Source organism: Marmota marmota, unplaced genomic scaffold (genome assembly GCF_001458135.2).
Source record: "Marmota marmota marmota unplaced genomic scaffold, marMar, whole genome shotgun sequence".
NCBI lineage: Eukaryota > Metazoa > Chordata > Mammalia > Rodentia > Sciuridae > Marmota > Marmota marmota.
The window spans coordinates 12,108,299-12,129,270 of record NW_025999990.1 but is presented as its reverse complement, the minus strand read 5'-3'; the positions used below and the strand labels follow the sequence as shown (position 1 = coordinate 12,129,270).

The 20,972-nt window shown below is 39.0% G+C and overlaps 1 protein-coding gene across 4 annotated transcripts in view; it reads left to right on the top strand.

Moving 5' to 3' along the window:
- The window catches only part of Wdr7 (WD repeat domain 7), a 334,029-nt gene extending 313,827 nt beyond the window's left edge, over positions 1 to 20,202 (top strand). For all 4 annotated transcript variants that reach the window (XM_015482357.2, XM_048806161.1, XM_048806162.1 and 1 more), the window contains 2 exons: positions 11,708 to 11,812; positions 17,435 to 20,202. In XM_015482357.2, coding sequence (XP_015337843.1) covers positions 11,708 to 11,812; positions 17,435 to 17,638 — 309 coding nt within the window. In that variant the 3' untranslated portion in view covers positions 17,639 to 20,202. The remainder of the gene's footprint in view (positions 1 to 11,707; positions 11,813 to 17,434) is intronic.
- Positions 20,203 to 20,972: the final 770 nt, after the last annotated feature.

Genomic DNA, 20,972 nt, shown 5'->3' with positions numbered 1-20,972 from the left:
CTCAGAGACTCCACCATAATATCTATATGCCCCAAACTAAGTGCATTATTTCCCTTGACAACTTTCCAGCCCCCCTTACACCCTCAGCCCCAGATCTTCCCATGTTGTCTTCCGTGTCCGGGGAATCTTGTCACCACCTTACCCAGTTGTCCTCTCCTTCCTGTCTACATCCATTTCCCCATTGGTCTCCTAACTTATCTATCACGTTTGTTTCCCAACCAGCTCTTCCTTTCCCTAGTTTCTTTTCCCTGTGCCTTTTGCTAAAATTTGCTTGAAACTACTCTGACCTTACCTAAAAGCTTTAGAAAACTCACTGTTGACTGAGAACCAAGTCCAGATCTTTGAGCACAATTGAAGGCAGTATAAACTGCCTGGCCCTGGCTGCCTTTGTCATCACTTCCAAGCTCATCTTCCTGACTCCCACACTTTCTTAAGTGGAGTGACTCAGGAGTCCTGATTGACTGTGTGAACCCCTCTCACGTCTTCACCCTGCACATGCTGGCTTAGATTCATCTATCTGCTTAGAGTTGCCTTCCACTTCTTGTCCTTCTGGCCAACTTCTGATCCAGATGCCACCTTCTCCCTGGGGGTGTGGTGGTGCACACCTACAATCCCAGCTACTCAATAGGCTAAGTGAGGCAGGAGGATTGCGAGTTGGAGGCCAGCCTGCATGACTTACATAAACCCTGCCTCAAAACAAAAAATAAAAAGGGCTGAAAATGTAGCTCAGTGGTTAAAGCCTGCCTGTGTTCAATCCCCAGTATAGCAAAAACAAAACAAAACAACACTCCATGTCTTGTTCTGACATCTCCTACCCCTGGCAGAAATTATTGTCTATTCATCTGTGTTTCTGTTTCTCTGACACCTTACGTGTGTTTTCTATTGGGCTGTTTATTACATTTATAATAGTTGTATGTTTCCATTATGCTATTTATTATGTGACATAAAAGTTGTTTACTGTTAACTTATCTAGCTTCTCTCCTAGATTGACTGGAAGGGATCATATCTCCTTTGTGTATTCTGATGTCTACCATAGAGCCTGGAGCATAATAAGCCCTCAAAATATTTTTAATACATTTGTCCTAAAAATACTTAATCCTGTGAGGTAGGGAAGACAGACGTTAGCCCTATTTTACAAATAGAAAATGTTTCCCATTCATAAAACTAGTAAAGACAAGTTATAATAACACTAAGTAAATGTGGAGTAGTCTTAAGAATAAGTCAGAGGACTGACAAATAACGTCAGTGTTATTTGCCATGGTAACTGCTCTGTGATATTTGCAAATTAAAAACTATATGTTATTGCATTATTTATGAATATTACTATTTTAATACTAAGAGAAACTTGGACATTATATGAAAACTAGGAGAGTAATTCTATATTTTTATGTTTTATAATTTGGTATTTCTTGAGAAGCAAAATTATCCCTGTAACACAAAACAGTAGTAAACAGGTTTGTGGCACGAGGCACGATACCAACTGAAAGAGAGGTGGTGAGGTTGGAAGGGGCTTTTTTGAAGACCTGTCCTCTGTTCCCACCAAGCCATCTCCTGGTGGCCTTCAGCAGCTCAGAAACCACAGGAATGTGGAAGCATCACAGCGGACACTCACTCAGGAGTGTGATTGTTGTCCGTGAGTGAATGTGACGTATGTCTGCCGGAGCCCTGCCAGAGGAATCATGCAGTGTCTGAGAGGGCGCCAAGTTCAAGGTACCAAGTTAGATGAGATAGTCCCTGCGCCTGAGGAGCTCTATGTAGAGCAGCAGCGGTTTACGTAGTCAGCGCTGTATTACCTTTCACTGGGCTTTTTCCTGTCTGCTTTCATAGCCATTTTTTAGTCTTTTTGGTTTTTTTAGGAATCTTTTGAATATTCACAGAATTTTCATAGCTCAAGAATCCAATAACAAAACTTTGTTCATTTTAAGACTTCTAGTATGTGCTTGAATAGACGTCTATTAAAATACTGGGGAAAAAAATTAGCTTTTATATCTGCCCAAATGTGAAAACATTTTTTCTATTAATGTTAAATATACGTAAGTTACACTTTCATAAGTGTTTTTTAATTATTTCATATCAGTAGTGTGAAGAGTTAATAATAATTTATTAAATATCATTTTATTTAAACCTAACAATGTTCATGCATTTATCTAAATCACATTACCAGTCAGTGTTTGAGCATCCGTGAATAATCTTTAAATATGGCTCTATAATTATATTTTAAATGTTGAGTTATATGGAAAAATGTTGTTTTAAATTATGTCCTTAACTAGAATTTTTTCTTATGTTATCATTATTAAGTTGAAGAGTCTCATAATGTGAATCTCCTGCTATTACCTTATTAGCCAAAAATTGGCAATAATCATATTATATAATAAGTTGGAAAGTTGTGAAGTTTTGGACTTAGGGCAAACCTGATTTTTGAAATATGTTCTATAAAATTCATCATTTCATCAAAGGATTTAACATATATAGTTTAACTGGGTGTTATAGAGTTATAGCATTGAAAATATTTGGTGTAATAAAGCAAAATAGGTGTGTTTGTGTGTGTGTGTGTGTGTGAGAGAGAGAGATAGAGCGCTCACAATTATCTGCAGCAAGAAAAGGAAGAAGGGGACTAGATATTAATGGGTGAATTAATGTCTAACTTTCTTCTTTGAAAGTTTCTTAGTTGAATAGAAGGGGAAAATTAAAAATAAAAAATTGCTAAAACTAGCACATGTATTTTTACAGAAATGATATGAGGGCTACAGTGTTTGAAAATTGATAACCTACTAATGACATATTCATTGTCTATTTGTTTATTCATAGACTTTTCTTTTTAAAGTTAGTGTTTATACTTTGATTATTTTAGTGAAAACATAAGTCTCAATATTTTAAAAATGTGAAATGACTAGTAATGCCCAAATTATAAGAGTAAAACTATACTGAGCATTTATGTTGATTCTCCCTTTTCCTAAATAATGAGGGACTATAATCCCCCACAAAAGAAATTTCAAAACTGTGTTGCTTGTATCATAGGGTTATCAATATAAAGGTACCAAAAAGCTTTTTAATTTTTCAGTGTCTGTTGTCCTCAAACAATATATAAATAACTTTTAATACCTGAAAATGAGCAATAAATGTTGTAGCCTTTTTAAGGAAAAAGAGAGTCTGTTAACTTGAAGCATTATATCTTATAATAAAAAACTTAAGGTTTCTCACTTTATTATATTTATCCTTAAATCTATTTTCCATTAAGATGTTAAAATGATACCAAATCTACTTGTTTTTCTCCTAAATACCATATATATACCACCCCATTAGGTGGTGGTAGAAAGTAACTCACTGAGTAGCTCCAAAGCCTCTTAGACTGGAAAATGCCATAACAGGTTGATTCTCATTACATGGAGTTGGCATAATGTGAATAAGAAGCATTACTTCAGCCTTCCAATAAGGAAAGAAATTATAGAAATGAATAATCCATTTTCAACCCTCAAATTTCTTTTCAAAGTCATTGTGCACTTGTCAAATGGGCAGATCTAGACTTATGTGCTTATCTGTAGGAGATAACAGGGTCACAGAGAAAAGCCAGGCTCTCTTTAAGACTCAAGAGTTTTAGGATTCCATTTACTGTGTACTTGCATTTTGATCCATACTTTCAGTTTCTATATTTTGTGTCCCCAGTTAAAAAGAGGCAGGCTCCTAATTTTATACTTAATTCTTTTCTTTAAAAATGTATATTTATAGTACTTATAGATAGATTTTGCCCCTTTGGGACACAGACCAGCTAATGGGAAAATGAAAACCTTCAGGCACTGAGGACCAGGGAAGGAGGCTGCTGATGAGCGAAATGGAGCCGCAGTCCCCACTGGGCTGGGTGTCTAGCCTCCTTCCTGGCTAAGGTAGAATGTCAGGGCAGCTCTGTTTAAAGGGTTTAAACTTCTGTAGCTAGGTCAAGGAAAAGCTCTTTTCTTCATCTGACATTGTTACGTGGGCCAAGGGGTCCTGCCTCTTCCCACATGACTGTAGGACCACTGGGTGCCTGAACTTCCTTGGGAGATGGGGCTTCCCCTGGGCCAGGCTTCACAGGATGGTAGGGCAAGGGGATGCAGTGGGCCGGGACAGCCCAGGGTGTGAAGGGGGATGAGGATGCACCAGGCGCATTCTCCTGGATGCAGAAACCCCCCTTTGTGCCATTGGGGTTGACAGTCTAGGTATTTGTGAGGCCCCTGGTTGAGTAGGGCCTGCAGGGTCGGGCAGGCTGATTGGCCTGTCCATGACTTAGGAACAGGCACTTCCACCACAAACTCTTGCTGTCAATAGTCCAGCTGCATCTGCCTGGGCATCCCTTGAATTCTTCATCAGTTACACAGGTAAAAGTCACTTAGGAGTGTTAATGTGTAATGTATGTAATGCCAGCTACATGAAAATAAATTATTTTACTTAGTTTTTTTATTGCTGTTACCAAAAGACCTGACAAGAACAACACAAAAGAGGAAAAGCTTATTTGGGGCTCACAGTCTCAGTCAATAGTAGCCAACTCCATTGCTCTGGGCCTAAGGTAAGGCATGGCAGAGGAAAGCAGCCCAGGACATGGCCACCAGGAAGCAGACAGAATGCTCTGCTCATCAGGCACAAAATATAAAAACCCCAAAGGCACACCCCCAGTGACCTACCTCCTCAAGCCACACCCTACAGTTACCACTCAGTTAATCCATATCAGGGGTTTAATCCACCGACTACGTTACAATCCTCATAACCTAATCACTTAACCTCTGAACATTCTTGCATTGTCTCACACATGAGCTTCTGGGGGACATCACATATCCAAAATGGAAATGGAAGGCTAGTAGTTCTTTTTTTTTTTCCTTCACCTGATACTCTGTTAGACAACAGACTCTGGAGCCAGACTGCTGGATTCTAATCAAAACATATTATTATACCTCCCTGTGCCTCAGATTCCTCATCTATAAAATGGGAGAAATAGAGTCTCCTCTATGAGGGATAAGGATTAGGAAGTTTATGTAAAAGTGCTTAGAATGGTGCTTGACACATAGTATGTGCTATGGAAGATGGACTTCTTATTATATTTTTAGATTCCCCATAATGCCTAGCCCACTAATACACACATAAATACCCTCATAAATACCCTTCACTATTCAGTTTTAAAACTTATTAGAAGGATGACAAAAACTCTTTGGTAGTTGACCCTTGCTAAACCCATGTTTTTGTTTTAAAGCATCAAGTGATATGATGCATTTTTATACTACAATGAGATAGAAGCACCCAGGTGATATGACCTAAGTGTTGATGATTGGTAAATGAAAGAAAGTAAACAGAGGGATAGGAGAGGATTGAGGAGCAATAAGCAAATGGATGTATGTGACTTAATGAAAATAAGCAGTCAGAATGCAAGTTAGTGTGAATGGCCTTTGGAAAGGGTAGCAGAAAAGGACGTGGGGCAGGGGCTGACAATCTGCATTTGTCCATGTCTACACTCTGGGCTTTTGTCCCCTAGGGCTCAGCTGTCCACATCTCAGTCCCCTAAAATTAACTGGGAGCATTTTGAATGTCAACCATCTGCATGCCAACAACTCCACCAGCTTTTCCTCTTCCCTTCCAAGGATTTGTAATAAATTATCTTCTAATGATAACCATCAGCCATGATTGCTATTTTCTGATAAAGTATGCATGGAGCTGGTCTGCCTGCATGGCCCTAGGAGAAAAACAATACAGTGACACCCAGGCTCTCTTCAGTACTGTCTGGTTCGAAATTTCACATTTTTAGATGGAGTTGAACAAGGTGACCTAAGGTACCATCCAACTCTAAGATGACATAATTAGAAAGTTTAAGAAAAAACAACCAAAATTACTTAAAAGTTGGAAGATGAGGCTTGAAAGGTTATGCTCACCAGAATGTCTTTTTAATCCCCCAAAATAAAGAAGGAAGTAAAAAGAGGGACATTGCTACAACAGCCCTCCAGTCTGTAAGGGATGAGTGCACTGGAAGCGCTGGGCAGCAGCGCTGGTTCTCCATCTCTACTGAGGACATAGAACAAGAGAAAGCAGGCCCAAGCTCAGCATTTGGGATTTTGATTTGATATCAGGAAAATTTTCCTGACAGCACACATTGTTAAACACTCAGAGGGGTCCTTGGGGGAGGTTTTGGAAACTTCACTAGAGTTATTGGAAAACAAAATGATTTTCATCTGTTTGACCTGCTTAAAGGCAGCCATAGCCACACACAGCAAGAATGGGTGACCTTTCCAGGCTCTTGGCAGCATCGTGTGGTCCTGAGAGCTTACACACAGGAAGGCTTGCAAAGGCTTAGTGCACGGTGATAATTAAATTTCACTTGAGCCTTTTAATCAGCCATAGATGAGATTATCTATTTTTTAACGGTGTTATTATCTGCGTAAATTATTTGCTAAACCTATAATTTGTTTCCTTGAACAGCGAACCTTAAATATTCAATAAAATTTTCATAAATTGGTTGCCTGGGAGAAAAGAAAGACATACTTTTTTTCTTGAATACAATTAATTCTTAACTTTTGAACTCTCTTGAAATGGCTCTCTTTTGATGAGACTTCCCTTGCCTAACAAACAAAGCTGTCAGGCAGAGCGATGTCTTTGTCTTCTCTGTGCCATGAGCGGTTACCTCCCTGCCAGCCAGCCATGAAATCTGTGGCCTGGATTGGGATGTCAGGAAGGCATGCAAATCAGGATTGGCTGACTTGGGCTGCTGAGAATATGTAGGAGATGGCAAATTATGTGATGAGGGCTGAGTGTAGAGGTACCCGCAACCTAAGCCTCACGTGCTTTTGGTTGTCATTAAGTGGGACCAGTACTAGGAAAATGCTGGTAGTTGTAGGTCCTCGGAATCGCCTTTCCTTTTCAAGGACCCATCCTTGTTCCCTGGTCACTCACTGCCGTAAGTATCTGCCTTCTCCAGTACACAAATGGATACTTCTTTGGTTCACCCTAAACTCAGGGAATCTGCCATGATTGTAACGCATGAGAGTGTATTCACCCTGTTTGCTCTCTGCAGAGCACATCTAGGGAAAACGCCTCTGCTTAAAGGCATAGTTGTGTTTCTAAAGATTTCAGAGGACATGTGCAGCCAACTGGGGACATGTTTTCAGCCCAGCAGACCTTTCAAGTGCCCCTCAAATTGCACCTGCCTAATTTAATCTAAAGTCAGCCATGCTGCTCCTGGAGAAGGACCATGATCAACGCTGCACTTCCCTCTCACCCTAAAGACCTTGGTACTGTCAAGACTCGCTCCATGTTATTTTACTTACTTATTTATTTTAAGTCTATTTTAGTATTATACAAAATACATGAGTCAGTACTTAATAAATCTTTCCCTTTTGGTGATATTTTTGATAGCAAAATTTTACCTACTTTTAGAAATCTTCCCTTCACAATTTATGTTTCAAGTAACAAAATGTTTTGATTGGTTAGGGTTTTTTCCTCCTCCCCTTAAAAATATAATGCGACCTGAAAATATATATTAAATATTCTCTTTAATCCTGTCTGTTCTTTAAAATGGATCTAATAGAGTCCTACATTTGGGTTTCCAGTTTCAAACTTGTAATTTGGAAGATGAATATCAGGAAGGAACTCCAAGAAGAGATAGGCGGTGTGATGAGAAATGTTAAAGAGAATATTCTAGATAGTCATAGCTTCTGTTGACACTGACCAAACCATTTTGGAAATTCTGGTCTCTGTTTCCTTCCCTGTACAATAGGGTTAATTTTATTTCTTTGCCGAGCACACTGAAAGTAACCTGTTAAAAACTGGTATGTCAGTGTAAGTATTGCTCATTATTAATCCTGCCTCTCAGACCCTTTCCTTTCATTAGACAAGGGGTTGGGGTGTTTAACAGTTCAGCACTCTGTCTCCTACCAGGAATAATTGCTTGATTTCTCTCATTGTTCGTAGCACTTCCTGAATTAGATTAATTTCTTTATGTTCTATCTCTGTCTTTTTATGACAGAAATTCCTTTAACTAAAAATATAGCAAGACATGATACTATTTGCATACAAAAAGTCGATCAAACCTCTTTTTATTTGAAACCTGTCATTTTGAAATGGCCTTTAGCATCTAGCATTTGAGACCTAAACCATTGGGTCTGCCTCATCACAAAACTTTCAAGTTTGCTGTGATCACTGTGCAGCTGTTTGCCTAATGCCTGAGTGAAGGTTAAAGTCAGTTGGGGTGGTGCCTGCACAGATCTTAGAAGTTCAGAGAGTCTGAACAAAGACAATGGCACATTTCCATTACATTGAGGGCTGAAGCACCTCTCAGACCGAGATGATAATGAACTCACCAGATGTACAAAACCATTAACATAGCAAGCTTCCCCGCTCTGCCCCGAGTGGTACTTGCTTCTTATGAGACAACAGACCTGTCTATCAACTACAGTTAGTGCTCTCTGGGTTCAAAAGACAGCCCTGTGGGGCATCTAGCAGTATCTTTGTGCAAGTGTGTGTATGTGTACACGTGTGCGTGCACACACACAGGTGCACATATGCATCTGATCTAAAGCATAATCCTCCTTTGTTCAAAACAGACTTTTCAGAAATTTACAAAATCAAACTCAGGATATGTTTAGACCTCAGCAACAACAGATGAAAACAGCGATGATTAGTGAAATTAATAGGAAGTATTTATTACTAGTCATGGAATGAACTTAAATTCAGTTCTGAATTTCCCGGTACAAAAGCGAAACACACGTTAGCTTATGTAATCATTGTTACAGGATAAAAGAAAGCAACAAAATCTTCCCGGAAAGAGAAAAACTTTCCAGGTAGAAAATTCCAGAATGAATCCATTTTACTGGATCACCTGTTAGACACTAGATAACAGTGGGCAATGTCCTCTACTGATGTAGGGGGATCCGTATGGTGTGCTCTAAAGGCCAGCCCTGGGAAAAGGTGAAGAGATTGTGTGAAATAGTTAGTGGAGATGATCTGAAGGAGCAGGCATGGTCCCAGCATTCTAGGTTTCTGCTTTACCACAGGACTACCTTGGAGAGCCTCACAGGAAGTCATAGTGAGGTGCCCATTTGGTTGTGACATCTTGGCCTGCTGGATTAGAGTCAACTTGCGGTGGCACTGTTAAATGAAGTGCAAATTGGTTGCTGATTAAGGCAGGTTGCTAATCTGAAGGAGGCAGGCCTTGTTTTAGATTTTAGAAATTTTAGAGATCCATTCTCCAGGAACATCAGCCAACTTCCAGAGTTCAACTTTGAGGGCTTTCTAGAATGACTAGTTTATCTTGGTAGAACTTTTAGTCTGCTCACAATTTTAGATGGATACTAGGATTCCAGAACAAGCAAGAAATTATTTTGAATCAGATGGTCATAATGGAAAGCATTACATTCAGTGTCGTGAGGGCCCAGGCTAGAGACCTGTGAGCCAGGCAGTGTGGTGCACAGGACTTCTCTCAGGTTTTGCTGGGCTCATGGAATGAAGAACAATTTCTTAGACCGAGTGGCTGCCTCTACTCGGCCCTGGCTGATGCTGCAGCAGGTGAACAGAGGCCTAGTTTTGCCCAATCTTCCAGTTTTCCAGGAGAGGCTAAAAATCTGGCTTTTTACATGAGCTCTGATGAATTAGAAATGTAGTCTTAAATTTTTTAAGAAACATTTATGCAGGCCAAACCAAACACATCTACAATCTAGTTTCATCTTAAGGCCTGGTCAATGAACTTAATCAAAAACTAGATTCAGATTGGCACAGTAGAATTTCAGATGTTTTGCAGAACTGAATATTGATTTTAAGAAACAAAAATGAGTTTATTACACTGGCCCAGTAAACGGGAATGGCCAGTTTTTCCCATGTAGTTAGTTGGGGTCCTCCTCCCACCCCCACCCAGAATCAGTTTCATTCTATTGAACTGAAGCTACTCTGGTTTCTTGATTCACCAGGCATACCGTTACTTAATTTCAGCATATGTGTGGGTCAGCACCATGGATAGGTACCATACATGTTTAATAAAATGTCATTGTCTGAAATCTGTTTCTAAGCAACCCAGTATGCTGAATAATGCTGATTTGGGGATAAATGGTCCAGGCATTATTTATTTATTTATTTATTTATAGGGAGATGTCTTTAAAACAGTATACTTAAGTAATTGAGTTTTGTGATTTTTCCCCCATCGGTCATGTCTAAGCAAGCAGTAGAAACAAAAATGTCAGTGGTATTTATTGAACGCTTATTATGTACCATGCATTGTGCAGAGTGTTATTTATATTTCATTTAATTTTCACAAAGCTCTTTGAGGTGGATATAGTCATTATAATCATCATTCTCCCTACATTGTAGGCATGGTACTCTGAGGCTAAGTACCTTAAGCAACATGGCCCTAAGTTCCACAGTCAATAGTTAGTGTAATGGAGCCCAGATTCAAACCCAGACAGTGTGACTCATATCAATGCCCTCTGCCTGCCCAAGCCCAGGTCTCCAGTATAAGTATGACATTTTTTTCTTTGAGTGTTGAAAAACGTGTTATTTGGGATCCCACGGTGTCTTGGAAGTCAAGTAACAGGAAAGAACAGGTTACAAAGGGCAATAGGGAATGTCCGATTGCCTTTCTCCTCACTTTCTCATTTCAGTCTTCAGATATGAATTATGAATAATTCTTACTGAAATTTACAGTATGTATGGACTGACTCACACAGCAAATCTGAAGCTTCCAGTGAGCCTCAGGTTTCACAATTCTTCATCAGAAATTACAGATGAATACAAACCGTCTGATCCTGTCTAGTTTAAGAGCACACATTTCCCATTTCCTCTCTAGACAAAGGGAGGGAGAGCAGCTGAGAGCTTGTACACCAGATCTGGTACTGGTTAATGTAGTAGAGGTATGGCTTTTAACAGTTGAATGTAGGGAGTTTAATACAATATTGTGCCAATTTTCTTAGTACACAGTGTTTTCTGTAATTATTAATATCAAACTTGACTGTATTTTTTTTATTAGTAAAGACCTTTTAGCAAAGGCCTACTCTAAAATACAATCTCCTTTTTATTATTCATGGCTAAATCAATGATAGCTATTGGCAAAGGTTCAAAACTATCCCTGTTAACTTGTTTTTAATAGTGTTTGATTTATATGTGTGCCCGAATCTCCAACACATGAGTGTATCTGTGTTTACTAATTGCAGTTATATGCATTTAAACACAGTGTTATTGGTGGAAAATCAAGCATAAAACATGAAAAATGTGTGATTATTAAGGAGTTCAAATTATAGTTTCTCCTTCCAGCACAGGGATATCATGATGCAGTTTTGATTGTTTTTCGTTTCTGGATAATTTTGATGATCTGTTTCTTCCCTTTCTAATTAATTGCAAAAGTCTTCCCCCTAATGGACACAAATTAATTAAAACATTGTTTTACTCATTAGTATATGCCTTTTCTTTGGGCCCATACTGTCCTTCCCAACTGGAAGGACACTACTAGGTAGTGTATCCAGAAACTAGACTCGTAGTAGTCTGGTCTACTCCTCAGAACAAGATTGAAGCCCTTGGATATATATAATGAGAAAACTTTGGTCACTTTTCCCATTTTTCTAACTCAATTCACAAACAAAGAACATCATAGTATCTAATATCTGTGATATCACTTGTTCAAAATCAAATGCATTTACATGTGTCCTTGAAATGTATCTTGTGTGTGTTCTGTGGAATGTATTCCATTAATGACCTATGAACTTCATTTTAGACAATCCATGGACACAAGGGACCAATCACTGCAGTGGCCTTTGCTCCTGACGGGCGATATCTTGCCACCTACTCAAACACTGACAGCCACATTTCTTTCTGGCAGGTAAGAGTATATGTTATGGGTCTTAAAGTATAAGCTGCATGGTGTGGGTGCCGTGGTGGGAATACCTTCCTGTGGAGCGCCCCTCTGAGCCCTACTCCCTGTGCTTCCTCCCCTCCTTCAACAAATGGCAAGTGTTTATTGATTGCTGATTACATGTCAGACACTTGTGCACAGGGCACTGAGGACACAGTTAGCAATCTGGAAAGGGGGCATCTGCTGTCACAGAGCTTTCAGCATAGGGATACAGGAATAAGCCCAGCATTCACAGTGCAGGGGAGAGTCTGAGCATGAGGTATGGGAAGCTTTTCCAGAGGAAACCGCATCCAGACTGAGCTGTGCGGGATGCTGAGGAGGGAGGCGCAGTCGCTGGGAAGCAAGGACATGGCATATCGCAGGGCCAGCCCAGCCTGAAAGGAGCTGGGCAGGGAAGCCTTGCTGAGGCTGGGAATTCACACAGAGTTCTTGGGTCTGTGACTCTGAGTGGGCACAGGACACAAGACATCGAGGTGCTTTCTGAGTATTCACTTTATGCCCCCTTCAAATGATCTCACTTTTGTTTGAATTATGAATTTCCCACATAATGTTATTAATTCCCCAGCTCTTCAAAACATTTTTAAAAACTTGAGTATCTATTTCTGGCAATTCATAAGAATGCCCATATTTAATTCTGACTTCAGTGATTAGTGACTTGGTGATTAATATTCACTAATTTAAGTGAACACTGATTTTTACACTAGAATGTGTTTTGTCCTCAGTGTTTAATTGTTATCCATCTTCTTTTTTAATGACATTACTCTTTTAGTCCTGATAGTTTTAAAAAATTACATATCACCAAGCCCCCCAAAAGAGTTAAAATTTTGCCACCTTTATTTTCCTAGGATGCAAGTTATATTTTATAAGATTCTGTGTACTGCTTTGAAAGCTAAAAAATAAAATAAAAGTTTAAACAAGGAAGGCTTCAGCACAACTTGATGCCGGTTTTAAAAAATCAATAGCTAATAAAATGTAAAACGGATACAATAAATTGCTTAATTAACAACATGCTATTAAAGCGTGACAACTTCCAAATCTGTCACAGACTTCCACTTTTTATCTAATTTAGTTTTCCAGTTTATTTTCTCATTATCCTTTCTTCTAGAATATATCTCCAGCATCTTAATTAGCTCATATTAAACTCCTTTCATCAGAGATCTCATCCACGTTTCATTCTTCCCAATGGGTAACCTCAGGACTGGCATTTTACTAAAATCCGATGTGAGTACTCTAGGTATCCAGAAACTAGACTCGTGGAACAGTGGTTCTTTTAAGAGTGAGCTACTGATGGCTTTTATCTTCTCATTGACACAATGGTCTCTGTGCCACTATTTCCCTTTATTCCCCGTTCTCTTGGAATCGTGGAGGAGTGCTCCCATTCATTCAGCCTCGACTGGCCGTCCAAGTGCTGGGTGCTGGCTGCCCTCTGGAAATGGAGATCAGCAGGTCACAGCCTCTGCTTCCAGAAGCTTCTCTTCTGTCCATGCTTTCTCCTTTGGAGTAAACAGACTAAACCTTTTCCTTTGTGTTAAAACTTTTGTTCTGCTAAGGAAATCTATGATTTAAAGGATTGCCTCCCAAAGTAGCCAGATTTGACACTTTTAACAGTATTTTCTTGAAATTTCCATTTTCTTCTTTCCCTTCTCTAGGTCTTTAAGATTTCATTTGCATGTGTTTGTTCATCTTTTTCTTGAGAACTCTTTCAGTCACAGTCTCTGTCCAGCATGTTGGTGGAATTGTGGTTAGCCTCCTCTCTTACCCGGGAGGTCAAGGTCATTCACAGGTTGTTATCTTTCTGAGATCCCTCTTCCTCTCCAGTTCCTCTCTGTAGCACCCACTGTGTCCCAGTACTCTGTCAGGTCTAGCTAAGCCTGTGTGCCTGTGCGTGTGGCTCTGTCCACAGAGGGGGTGCAGTACCGTTGGTTAGTCCACAAGCTCTGTCTGATGTCCTGTGCACATGGCAGAGTGCCCCAGCAACCAGAGCAACACACGCGCCTTTCTCGCCTCTAAAATCAATGTCGGAATTTAAGATGTAGCCCATTCCTTGGATGCTTAAATTATACCCAGCTGAGTCTTGAAAATTAAATGGAAGATACAGAAACACATGATTTCAGCTTTATCAAGAAAATATAAGGAAAAGTTTTCTAGAAGTGCAGTGGTCTTGTGTTTGAATTACGGAGAACCCAGAAGGCAGAAAGCAGCATTGGATCTACTGCTGCTCTCCCCAAATGAGCTTGACTGATTTATTTAGATTCATGTTATTTATTTCTAATGATGTACGCGAATACTTTTATATTATTCCAGTAAGTGTACTGTAATACATTTTGAAAACGTAATGAAGTCTTATTAATACAGAGCCTGACTAAGGCTATCAACTATTAAAATCTTTGCTGAGAAGTGAGTGTTAATGAGAAATATTGGTTGGATAATTACTCAAGTGAGACTTAGTAAAAGGTTTGTGTACAGCATTACTTATATAAGGAAGGCAGTAAAACATTTCCTGTTTTGATGAATTGTATCTGTGTTTCTGTATTCTGAAAATAATCTCCATAGAACTGGTTTTGTGCTGCATGTTTTCGAAGGGACGGGAAAGGCCAAGTTGGCATGTTAGTTTACACATTCAGCCATCGAATAATGTAATTCAGCAGTCTTTCAAACCTTTTGATTCTCTCACTTCATTTTCCTACAATTTGAATCCTTCACTTCAGTGTATCTCTTGATATTTGAGCAAGGGGAAATCGGTGATGAAATATATTTGTAATTCTCTTACCTAAATTTACCACCACCATCCAACAAATAAATATCCTCTTTCAGAAATGCTATAAAAAATCTGACTGACATTGGCTTCATTTATTTTTATTTCCTCCATCATACAGTAGGATAATACTATTCAGCAATTTTAAAAGAATGATGTAAATCTACAATCATTAACATGCAAAGATTGCCCTCAACATTTTGTTGATGAAAAAAGCACATTGCAAAACTACCTTTTAATATGAATCTCTTGAAGTCCATTTCTCCCCCAGCGTGTCTATACTTAGAGGTCTGGAAGGTTGTTTACGAAACGTCAACACAACTGTCTCTGGGAGTGAGATTCAGGGCATTTTGCTTTCTTTTTTGTAGTTCTATTATTTGAGTTTTTTATAGTGAGAGTATTTATTATCTTTATAATCAGTAAAAATGCAATATTACCCAATCTGGTAATTCCATGCATTATTTGTTCAGGGTTTAAGTTGCCCTTAACTTTAGCCTAGTTTAATCAAGAAAAAAATGATGCTGCATAGCCAAATGGTGAATTATTTCAGAGAGAGTTATTTGGTTAAGCTTATTGGGAAAATTAATACACACCTTTCCTACTTGAAATCTGTTCCTCATTTGAAGAGGTCACGGGGAAAAGATGGTCTGAGGGGCAGTGGAATTTAGTGAGTATGATGTCCTCATCCTTTCAATGGGGTGCAGCTATGGCAATTCTGGACCTTACAGAACCCCATTCTGAGGCAGAAAGGCTGTTTGACACTAGTGACAGCATTTATCAAAGTAGAGATGACTCATGCCATAAAAGGAACCCAGATTAATAATGGAATTTTCTGGAAATCTTTCCATCTAGAGAGCTCTTGTAAGATATTTTCTTCCTCTCCCCTTTTACCCTCAACCTTTTTCTTGTACATAGCTGGATTTCAAGGAAAGAATTAAAAGTAGGAAAGCATCTGAGCACATTATATATCTTTGCGTTTTGAACCACAAGCAGAAATCAAGCTTCATACATATTTTCATAGAAAATCCATAATAAAAGAAAAATACTTTGTAGTTATTTATCAACTGAGAAATTAGATTTTTTTTTTTGAAAGTATAGTTTGCCTATTGATGCCAGTTAATTTTAACCAGCAATTTTCAGGATCATTTGGATCTGTTCTGTAAGAGGACTAAATTATATACTGTTACTTTTTGTAGATGTGAGACCTATCCAGTCAAGCTTACTATTATTATTCATGTTTGAACTATTTGGGAACCTCCAAAAGGCAATAAGGCATTGATTTTTCTCTTTATTGGTGTTTTTGGAAACAGGAGGGAAGGAAACAAGAGGCTTTTGGAAGGATGACAGTGTGATACTTCCTGAATGTGAACTGAACTTCAACAGAAAGAGTTAATGATAACCATACATTTGGTTTTAAAATGTGACCTCGTACACTAGTGATTTTTTTTCACCTCTGTGTTGTGTTCGGCACTATTATTAATGCAGGAAAATCAGTAACATTAGTCATCTTAAAAGGGTTATTACTCAAGATGATTTAAATTGTGAAAATGTCAGTGGAGCCTGCGCGCACTCTGCTAGAGATGCCATGATTTACGCCCTCTGACACCATCCTGCTGCTGAGAGAGGCTGGCAAAAGGAATGGCTTGTATTTTGCTCTGATCCAAATGCAGAGCATGATATCAGCAAAACACATCTCAAATGTCCTAGGACTCGCTAGGGTTTTATGTAGCAACCATTTGTATAAGCTGGACCATAATCTGCATGCTTCCTCCAAATCCCTAGCATCCTATGCATGTAGATGGAGACTTTACCAGCAAGAAGAACCAGAAATGAAAATTAGTGCAAAGAAAAAAAAATATTATTTCCAAGGCATCTTTCCTGACTTTCAGTATGCTTTCCATGTGATTTATGATAGTGCAAATGATGCATTTGCAAACATTTTAAGAAATATTTAAAATCTAAAGAAAGCTTCAGATTCAGTTGCTCCAAAAACAGTTCACTTAGAAAACTGTCATTCAAATGTGAGAACTTTGACCTGAATACATAGTTGTTCATGATTTATAATTTCCACGTTATTTTTCATTCTGTGAATGGAAGAAGAAAACTATAGTTGAAATCAAATCCAGAAAAACTACTTTTTGCAAAAATCACCAACTGATAAAGAGGAAATGTCCATCAATCATGGAGGGTAAACTCTGTTTAGCAGGATAGCAAAACAATGAAATGGAACTGATTCTTGTTTCTTCCTTCAATATAAGTAAAGGTTTTTCAGAGCCTGTTTTCAAAAAGCAGGTGAGGAATGAAGGTGTTGGCAAAGGGATAGGGATTAGGGTTCATGCTTGGTTGCAGTCATCAGTCACTCATGACTACAGCCTCACTTGGCTTCATTTTCTTGAACTAATTATAGACCCTAAAACTTGTCTTTATTGACTCATCCTTCAGGAGATGCAGCTAATGTTATTGTCAAAGAATACAAAGATCTGCAGTTTTAAATACCTACAACTTCCAGATATTGTCTAACTGAAGCATTTTATTAACAGCTGTAACTTAGCTTCCTTCCTAAAGATTGATGGACTCACCTGCTGACAGATTCCGCCCACAAAGTAAAATTTCTCCAGTCTTACATGTTTACAGTACCAGCATCAGAACAATTTCAAATCCACCCAAAGAAGTGCTTAAAGGTTAAGAATAAGAATACAAGTTAGATAAATATAGATAGCCATTAGGGAGTAGAAAATGACCAGAAGAGATGAACCAGTCTCTTTGGAAGGAAAAGGGAAAGGGAAAGGGTCCTTTAATTGACACTTGTGCTCTTCTGTCCCCTGTCCCACCAGATGAATACGTCACTCTTGGGAAGCATCGGCATGCTGAATTCAGCCCCTCAGCTGCGCTGCATTAAAACCTACCAGGTGCCCCCAGTGCAGCCAGCATCTCCTGGCTCCCACAATGCCCTCAGACTGGCTCGGCTCATCTGGACTTCCAACCGCAATGTCATCCTCATGGCGCACGACGGGAAGGAGCACCGCTTCATGGTCTAGCGCTACCTGCTGCCCTAACTGCGTTTTGTTTCTCTCAGTTCTCTAGGCCAACGTTGCTCTGTCCCTACAGCGGATCATTCCTTGGTGCCGGCCCACCCCAGTGTCATCCAGGGGCGCGGCTGGGTCTGTGTCACTCGTGCATGCTTCTTGGGGGCAGACTCCCGCACGGGCCTCCTATTGATTCAGAGGCATGCACACACCACTCGACAGGATGTGGCCATTCTGTCACTAGGTGGTTTTTCCCTGCCAGAGATGGGAGGGGTAAGCCAGCGGTTCCTGGGAACACTCTTCTTGCTCTGTGCAACAGAAGCCCAAAAATCAATAACCACTGTGATTGCACTCTCAGCCCGATCAGCCTTCCCAGCCATTGAAGCCAGCCCTGAGTGCTGCTTGAATCTGGTCATTCTGACGCTGGCATTGAGGTGATGTGGCAGTCCTCATTATTGAAATTACTCCCCTTTGGATTTCCTAAAACATACTGTTGTTTACCAAAAAGATTCTGTGTTTACATGTTTTTTTTCCCATTGGTAATTGCTAGGAAATTACTCAATTCAATTTCCTAGGATTTAGCCGCCACCTTCTTCAGTGACACTTAGCTGATTTGAGATTAATGAGAAAATATTTAAATATATTTTCCTTGTATAAAAATACATTTTCCAGATACCTAGCTTTCTGTAGTGCTCATTTCCTGCTGAAATAATGGTATATGTAGTAGTTTAAAATAAAAATCATTCACTATTTATTATATAGCTAATATAATTATCCAGTCACTGTAACTAATCTTTTGAGGGGACTTTTGTGATAATGAAGCAAGTTTGGAAGCATAGAATATACCTAAAATGAAGACTCTCCTTTATCTTGCTCCAGACCTTTTTGTTCAGGAAAGAGATTGCTTCTTCCTTCTGGAAACTTCTCAACCTGCAGATCCCATGTGTATGACATGTCAATTATAATGCTAGAATTACTTATCAGCATTTCAACTACTGATCAGTTAAAGGAAAACTAAGGAAGGATTTCTTTTAGACAAGTACACTTGAAAATTAATATCGATGGCACAAACGTTTAGGAGTGGGGGTTCTCAGTTTGTTTGAAAAGGCACTGCAGCACCTGTGTTCTTCAGGCTTTTAAGGAAGCTTCAGCTAGCTCACTTTCTCCTGATGTCGAGTTATGCTGGTCTGTCTTACAGTAATGGAAAAGTCCATCAGTTAATATTTTATATGAATTGCTTCTAACAGGGGAGTGGTTGTTGATTGGTTGGCTGGCTGGCTGGTTGTTGATTGGTTCATTAGTTAGGTGAAATGGTTTATTAAATGCAAAAATATGAAATAATTTATTAAATTCAGAGAAAATATGCAAAGTTTGCAGAGGAACCAGAACATGATGGAAGCAATTAATCTAAAAAGCTTAGATTGTTCCATAATTCACAGAAACATAGGATCAAGGTCCAGAAACAAATATATCTGTTATTTTATTGAAACAGATTTTTAAAGAATATATTAAAAAATTAAGCCCAGTAGAACATACCTTTCATATTGATATAAAATGTTATTCCCATTGATGGCAAATATGTACTATTTCTTGGTTTCAGATGTTGGGTGTTCTTTCAAAAGTGAATTTATGCTACATGCATGTACATCATATTTATAATGATTATATATGTAGTTTCCAAGAAAGAAACCACGAACTACACAGTGTAGACTTTGTGTGGTGAATGTGCTGTTGTGTTTGTGGTAGAGAAATGTGGGGTAAACTAACAGGCACACTGTGTTTTTCCAGTGGGCTTCTGAGTCTGCTCTTTACTCAGCACATGTTTACTTTCTGAACTTAAATGGAAATTAATTTATTCTAGACTACAAAACTATTTGGAATGAGGAGGTAAACATAAACCTTAGATTTTTTTTTTTAACAAAACATTCTGTGCATCAGAAAAAAAAAGTGTGGGACTTGTAGGCAAGCCACCACACTGCACACGTGGTACCCACCGTGGAGACTGAGGACAAAGCTGTGAGATCTGGGGGAGCAAAAACCCTGGTCAAGGGGAGAGCCAGCCTCTCCACATCCCATGTGCCCAGATACTGGCTGTGATGAGGCAGTAGAATATGAGGACTGTGGAGCTCCGTGGGGGGTTATGTTGATGATTAGATGACATCTCTAACTGCTGAACTAATATTTACATTCTTGTTAACATAAAGCTCTCCTTTGCTATTTGACACCCACAGTCCCAAACTTCATCCCAGCTTATGTTTCTCAGCTCTGAGGTAAACTTTGTATTGTCATCCCAGTGTACACTGTTAGTGTTTTATTGATTTTGTTAGCACTGCTTTTGGACCTGTCCTTGTAAATGTAGACACATATGTGGCTCCACTGGTAATTTACAAGCAAAAGATGACATGACGTGACATCTGTATGAAAATGTCGTAATGATTGAACTTACTATGTACAGCAAGTGAATTAAAATGTCTGCCTCCCAGGACATTTCTGGATAATTCCACTTAATAGATTCTGTATGTGCTGAATGTCCCTGTGTACATAATGTGTGTTAAATAAAACTGAATTATACTGAAGATGGTTTTCCTGATATTGTTGATATTTTCCTGATATTTTTCCAGTGTTTACCCTTCTTAAACATTCTCAGTTGAAATCCATGTGCTCTCCTCATTCTTTTGTTTCTGATGACTTATTTCACTGGAGAGCTGGATTCCGGAAAGACAGACTTATTTCAACAGAGCAGTGGAGAAGGAAACCTCACCCACACTGCCCCAGAGGAAGACAGCCAGAGGGAGGAAACTCAACAGTGCCCCCTGTGGCGTGGGCAAGGGAATTGCATGCATGCTGCTTTATCTCCACCCTAAGTTGCTCCCAGATTGTTAATTGTACCAAATTGTATCTTGTCAGACATGACAACATAGGTTGGCTGTCTCGTGGGAGCTGGGCTGACATCATTAAGTTTATTTCATTTAGTACTCAGTTTGAAGATGAGTTTGAATCCCTGAGGTAAAAAGTGTATAATTGGTTCTCAGAAAAAAACAAAAATCACAAAATAGGCCCTCAATGCTCCCAGAATATAACGTGAAAGGAGAAAATGGACTTTTATTTTAATACTTTCAGATGAGAATACAGAACAGTTGGAATTTGGTCAATCATCATATAATAGTATATTCTTCAATAGGAATTAGATAAACATTAAAGATTTGACTGTGGACCTGTCAAATGCCCAGGGATGGCCCTAGAATTGTTTAACACATCCTGATGACTTAAATTTATCTTTATAGGAAAATAAGAGCAGAAACAGTTCTGTATGATTGGTGATCACATAAACTGATCAAATGTGGAA